The 7,163-nt window shown below is 55.2% G+C and overlaps 1 gene segment (V, D, J or C); it reads left to right on the top strand.

Annotated features, from left to right (window-relative positions):
- Nucleotides 1–6,435: 6,435 nt before the first annotated feature.
- LOC138401624 (immunoglobulin lambda variable 1-40-like) lies at nucleotides 6,436–6,957 on the top strand. The segment is given in 2 exon segments: nucleotides 6,436–6,481; nucleotides 6,590–6,957. Coding segments are annotated over 2 exon segments (414 nt in total).
- The last annotated feature ends 206 nt before the right edge of the window (nucleotides 6,958–7,163 follow it).

Below are 7,163 nucleotides of genomic sequence, written 5' to 3'. Positions count from 1 at the left end.
ACTTTTGCCCGTGATTCCTCACTCCCGGATGTCTGTGTTTGCAGGTTCCCTGTCCCAGCCTGTGCTGACCCAGCCGCCCTCCCTCTCTGCGTCTCCCGGAGCATCGACCAGACTCACCTGCACCCTGAGCAGTGGCACTGTCGTTGGTGGCTATCACATATGCTGGTATCAGCAGAAGCCAGGGAGCCCTCCCCGCTATCTCCTGAGGTACAAGTCTGACTCAGATAAGCACCAGGGCTCCGGGGTCCCCAGCCGCTTCTCTGGCTCCAAAGATGCCTCGGCCAATGCAGGGATCCTGCACATCTCTGGGCTGCAGCCTGAGGACGAGGCTGACTATTACTGCCTTACATATCATCCCAACAGTGGCACTTACACAGTGCTCCAGAGCCAGGGGGAAGTGACACTAAAACCTCCCCTGTGCTCTCCCTGCCTGGTGCAGTCACTGCTGCCTGCCTTGGGCCACATCAAGCTAAGGGTTGACTTCTTTGTTACTTTTCAACCAGCACCTAATTTTCCTAGTAATTATGTATGTAATTATGTATGTAAAAATGTGGGGTTTTTATGTTCCTGTCATGAGTTAAAGTGTCAATTTGATCTATTGCTAATATCTTCTCAAACTTATCGCGTCTATAGTTGAGTAAGTCAGTTCTTCCCCTCCAGGGAGATTACGGGTGAGGGAGCAGATGGCTGAGCGCACACGTGCTGTCTCACTGTACTTTCCTCTCTTATAACAGAATACCACAACGTGGGTTATTTATAAAGAATAGAAGTTTATTTGGCTCAGAGTTCTGCAGTCTGGAAGTGCAAGTGCGCGGTGCTGAGGGCCTTCCTGTTACTTTATCCCGTGGTGAATGGACAACGCAGAGTGTGACAAGGAGAGAGTAAGTCAGGCTGAGCTCACCCCTTCTCAGGATCCTACTCCTGCCATCGCCATCCCGCTGCAACAATGAGGCGCTCATCCATTCATGAACGCAGAGCCCTCACGGCCTAGTGACCGTTAAAGGCTCCACCCCTTGATACTGTTACATTGACCATTCAATTTCACCATGGCTTTTGGAGGGGACATTCAAACCACAGCACGAGCCCAGCCTTGGATATAGGCATGACTTAGAGATGTGTGGGGGCTGAGAGCCTCTGGTTGGCCACTGGGTCCAGCACCCCAAGACCAGCTCCGCTCACCAGCTCCAGTGAGGCCACCTCCCCCTGCTACTGATCATGCCAGCCTGTCTCTGGGGCTGCCCCTCCCTCCTGAGGCTCGGAGGAAGCAGGTCTCTGGGGCTCCTGGGGTGCTGGGCAAACAGTCTTCTCCACAGTGAGAGGCGACTGTGTCTGTGCCCTCCCGGTGTGCACAGGACACCCGGCATCAGTTCTCCTTTCCCACTGAGTCAGGGCCTGTCACAACCACCCCCTCGGCATCCCAAAGTCACCTGCAGCTCATGCTGTCTTTAGTGCTGTGGGGGACACCCAGGGATTAAAGATATTAAAATAAAAAAAGATGCCCTCCCCAGAAAGCACTGAAGAATGAGCGTGTTACATAGGAGAGCTGTGTCCCTCCTGTGGTGTTCCAGTAAGTGACTCCGGGGACACCTGCCCGGCCCTGGCCTCCCCGCCTCACCCCCCTCTCTGCACAGGGACAGACTGAAGGGGTGCTGGAAAGTCGCTGAGCAGGAGCAACTTCACTGTCCCTCTGTCACCCCCAGTGCAGGGTGGGGCCTCTGTGCTGGCTTCAAATAATAATGATTGTCACCAAGAGTCTTCGGCTGACTCCAAAGTCCCCTTCAGAGTGGCCTGACCTGGGCTAACCTTGTCTGCTCTCTGCTCCTCCCAGAGTGACCCCAACTCCCCCCAAGTCCCCAGGTTTCCTGAGCACCGATTCCGGACTTGGCTCCTCGTCTCCCCTGAGCAGCTGCAGATTCTTCCTCCCGTCACCCCTCTGTGCACAGCCCCTCTGCCACTGAGTTCATAAAACACGGGGAACCTGGGGACCCTTCTCCCAGGGCACACCCTGGCCCCACCCGCTGCCCTGGCCCAGCCCCCTCTGCTCACACTGGGCTCACAAGAGCTAGAGGAGCTGTGACCCTCACTGAGCCCGTACTTGGAAATGTCCCCAGTGAAGCTGGGTTGGCACCAACAGCACAGCACCCGCAGTGTTTGCGTTTCCAGGTGGTGCTCGATGAGGACAATTGTCCCTCCTCAATGTGGACTTTTTGGGGTATGGCCCAGCTGGGATGATCTGGGGAGGGGAGACCCCTTTATGCTGTGGACACCTTGCTTGGCTGAGACTGTCACTGACCACGTGGTGTTGAGCTCTGCTGAGCATCCCAGAAGCCCTGGATCCTCAGGTGTGCTGGGGACCTTTGGTTAGACATCAGATATGAACTCTTTGGTCCTCAAAGCTGTCCATTTTATTCAGAAAATACGGCCTTACAGAAGTTCAGATTGTCTCTTGCTGGATGAAACATGCATGAAACTGACAGAGCCAGCACTGACCCAGGCACAGGTCACCTGTCATGCACGAGGGAGCCCTGCCCTGCAAGAGCTCCAGCCTGGGTGTTTTCTTACCATGTTTGTGGAAAATTCTCTGAGAGGAAGAAGGACCAGAGGTGACTGTGGTTCTGCTTCAGACCTGTAAGGTCACAGTTGGCTCTAACATTTGGCCTTTGCTGTCAGGAAGCTGAGTGGCCACTTTTTAGAAGAACCAGCAGCCAGGGGTGATGGATGCTGCCTGGTTCTCTGAGGCTCTCTGTCCCTCCTCTGTGAGTACCTGGTGCCCAGGCTGAATTCCCACGTGGGGACAAGATGCCTCTGTGTGGCCAACATCAGAGCCACACGCTAAACCCCCATAATGACAGAGATCTGCCCTCCTGTCCCATGACCAGGAACCCCCGGCATTCAGGACGACTGGACCAGATCATTCCACCGTCTCCCACGACACTGTCATGGTGACCAGGGGTAGTTTTTCCCACTGGTTTCGGCAACACAGGGTCCATCGCTGGAGTCGCAGCTGGGGCAGTGCCCTGGTCCCCACACGGCCAGGGGCTGTGGGGCCCAGACAGGAGAGAGTAAGGACAGGAGGTTTGTCTAAGTGGCCCCCCACGTGCACTACTTTGTCCTCCACCCCCGTCATGAGTCCTTGCTGGGTCATGTCCTGTGGATGTTGGGAGCTGAGCAGGGACACTGTCCAGGCTGTCCCCATCTCACAAAGCTACAGCACTGGCCCTCTGTCCTTTCTCATGTCCCCACAACTGACCAGTCCCAGGCCAAGTCCCACCCACTCTCGCCCGCGAGACATTGACCTGCAATTCAGTGATCTCAGGAGACGCAGAAAGGAGCCAACAGCGCTCACGGCGGCCTCGTCTTCCCAGAGCAGGTGAGGAGGACGGAGAAGGCCCAGTGATGGAACCCGAGGCTCAAATACCCGCCACCCCCGGGTGCCTCTCCTCCACCTGCCCCTCCTCAGGTGGGGACCATCCCAGGGACTCAGCACCTGCAGCCTCCCCGGAACACACAGCCATGTGAGGTCCCCTTCTGCTCCCAGCCCAGCCCAGCTGTCTCCAGGTCACCCCTGGGCACTGCTGAGGGTCCCCCTCATGGGGTCCTCTGCACAGGGGTGCTACCTCTGCCCCCTCCTCTTCCGTGTCCTGGGGGCTGGGCTCAGAGTCACCTCGCCCTGAGTCAGCTGTGACTTTGCCCCGTCAGGACACAAAGCCACCTCTTAGGGCCCTGACTGCCCCCTCCTGCATCGCCTGACCTTGGACTCTCCTTCTCAGCTTCCTATTGGGGCTGCTCAGTGACTGCCCGACTCTGTGGCGTGTCCTCAGGCCTGGGGCCACTTCATGTCTCACAAAATACACTCTCAGTGTCCCGTCCCCTTTCCCTGCCCAGTCCTCACCTGCAGGCTGATGACCCCAAACCTTCATCCACGGCCACTGTCCTGGGAAGGGCAGGGTCCCTAGGAAACAGCAGGGGCAGCTACAGTGAGCACGTGGTGCCTCTGGGGAGCCCAAGCTGAGACCCCTGAGCCTAAAGATAGTAAAATCTCTGCTGCAGTAGTTTAAGGAGACAGGGCAGGTGGATCTCTCTGGAACTCTCAATGGATCACTTAACAGGGGTAAGAGTGTAATTTTCAAAATAATGGACATATTACTTAGTAATATACGGAATGAACATGTGTCAATATTTTGTTCAGCTGGTATGTTACCGAGGAGACCGGCGAGATGGTGAAACTTGGCCAATGAGGGTTTTTAAATCACTGCATCTAAACCAAAAGGAAAGGACCTTGGAAGCAAACTGCCTGTGTTGGAGATGAGCTAGTTGACATCCTGCTTGTTAATAAAACCAGAAACTTTATGTTCATCTTCTCCTCTGACAGATTCTGCAAATTAGCAAGATTCCATGTGCACGAAGTTTCCCGAGAAGGATGCGTGGGTTTTGGACGTTGTCTGTGTGAACCTTCCCAGCCAGTCTCCCCTGAATGGGCATCTGCGTCCCTTCTTCAATGTGTCCTGCGTCGTTCCCGCCACTCCCTCTAAGGCAGGGCTTCCACCCTCCCACCCTGCAGCCCCACGACCTCTGCAGATCACGACACCCCGAAAGCAAGCTCCTTGGCCTGACAAATCCAACCTCCCGGATGGCTGGGACCCTGGTCCTGCCAGCTCCTTCTCCTCCTGAACCCCACTCTGCGGTCCCTGGTGGCCCCTTCACCTGGGTCTCCCCATCATCCCCGAGCTGCTCCTCCTAGATCTACTTTGCCAACTTCTCTTCATCTTCACTGGAACCCAGAAATGATCCCTCAGCTCACGTTTGCTCTGATTCCCTCCTCCCCTGTGATGTCAGGAGCCTCCGTCCCGCTCAGAACCCGGAGTGCAGCCGCGGCCCCTGGTCTCTGCCTGCAGTGGTGACATGAGGAAGGGAGGCCCCCGTGAGCATCACACCTTGTCATTCCATCAGGGGCAGCTCCCTGAGGAGGGACAAGGCTGTTCACTGCACAGTGACACACCCAGCGCTGAAAAGCACCCAACACAAGGCAGGTGCCCGATATCTATTTACCAAACGCAGCCCCGCCTCTCCCCACACCGCACACACTGTGCCCAGACACAGTGGGGCTGACCTGGGGACTCAGCTGTGGCCCTGCTCCTCTCTCTGTCCTCAGCCTGAGGGCTTGGGGACAGCCCCCAGGGAGAATGGTCAGGGGCAGGGAGGGGACACGGGCTGCCTCGTCCTCTCTACAAGAGACACTGCCCAGCCTGGGTGAGTCCCTGCTCATTCAGGTGGGATAAAAAGGGAATCGCAATTCACTGTGACGGTCACGGCACCATCAGAGAGGAGACGGTACTGGCACAGCACAGATCACGGCACAGTGGCTCAGATTAGTGTCTATATGGTAATATCAGAAAAATTTAAACACTGCAAGGTAAAAAACAAACATTATTTAAAACAATAATTAAAATAAGTTATGCTTATAAAAGCAAAATTTAAATGTACTGTAGATTTTCTTTCACAAAAACTTACAGACCTATGTTATTTAGGTGACTATATATTCACTGTTTTTTTAGAAATATAAATCTTGGTGCATTTAAAATCTCACAGTACTAGAATCACATTGTGACACGTTCACTGGCACAGAGGCCAAGCTGACGGTCCTGGTGTTCCCCAGTAACTCCACACCCCACACACACTGGCACACACACACACACACACACACACACGCACACACACACACACACACACACACACGCCAGGCTCGGGCACATACAATACTTGCACGAGTGTCTAGTCAGACACAAACTCTTGTTTCTTGTTTTGTGGCTTAAGTAATTTGAATTATCTTTTCTGCTAAGCTTTATTCTTTTTATGACAAAATAATATATACTGCATATTCTTTTTGGTGAGAAATTTTTATAATGTATTCAATTTTTAAGAAGATTGACAGCACTCCTCATTCAGTACAAACCCTGTTTTCTCCTAGCCTCGTGTATTGAAGGGTCGTTCCTAACGGCTCTCACAAGTCAGTGTCATATGAGATTAGGGCTGTGGACAGGGCAGTGGGGAGAGTACAGGGCTGGCTCTGGGACACTCTGGTAACCATGTCACACTATGGTGTGTCTGGCCTAGACACCAGGGGGTGCTCGGGGCCCACTCCTGAGAGCTGTGGGGTGATCAGAGCTGGGACCAGCCACCTGCCCTGGCTGGGGCCCTCTGCTCAGGGCACAGCTGTGACCTCCCCACCCCCTGGGACCACACAGCCCCGCCCCCGCCCACCCCTGACACCCTGAGGCACAGGGGCCTGACCAGGGCCCAGGGTGGGGGCAGAAAGCTGGGGCTCATTTGCATGGAGGGAGCCTCCCCTCTCAGGGTATGAAGAGGGGAAGGACAGACCTGGGGAGGCTGCTTCAGCTGCGGGCACAGAAGGCAGCACTCGGGACAGTCTCCACCATGGCCTGGGCCCCTCTCCTCCTCACCCTCCTGGCTCACTGCACAGGTGACCTGACTCGGGCAGGGGAAGGGCCCTGGGAAGACCCTGGGGCCCTGCTCTGTCGTCTTGTCTCCAGACCCAGAATCACCCTGTCTGTGTCTCTCCCCCTTCCAGGGTCCTGGGCCCAGTCTGTGCTGACTCAGCCGCCCTCGGTGTCTGGAGCCCCGGGGCAGACGGTCACCATCTCCTGCAGGGGAAGCAGCAGCAACATCGGGGGTGGGAATGGTGTGCACTGGTACCAGCAGCTCCCAGGAACGGCCCCCAAACGCCTCATCTATGATAATAGCAAGAGACCCTCGGGGGTCCCTGCCCGGTTCTCTGGCTCCAAGTCTGGCAGCTCGGCCTCCCTGACCATCACGGGGCTCCAGGCTGAGGACGAGGCTGATTATTACTGTTCAGCCTGGGATGACAGCCTGAGTGGTCCCACAGTGCTGCAGACACAGGGGGAACTGAGACAAAAACCTGCCCCTGCTTTCTTGTGATCACTGTCATGACTGCCTATGACAAACACCAGGCAAAAGATCGACAGTGGCCAACCCCAGGGCAGTCACATCTGAAGATCCAACTCTCAGAGCACAGACCTGCTTTAAATGGTCAGGGACCTTCCAAAGCCAGTGACCTTGCCCGCTTTCATATTGTTTTTTAAAACGTCTTTGTTAAGATATATTATAATGTGTATGTCATGAAT

Source organism: Eulemur rufifrons, chromosome 21 (assembly GCF_041146395.1).
Source record: "Eulemur rufifrons isolate Redbay chromosome 21, OSU_ERuf_1, whole genome shotgun sequence".
NCBI lineage: Eukaryota > Metazoa > Chordata > Mammalia > Primates > Lemuridae > Eulemur > Eulemur rufifrons.
Note: the sequence above shows the minus strand (reverse complement) of the source record. Positions and strands in the feature narration are given on the sequence as shown.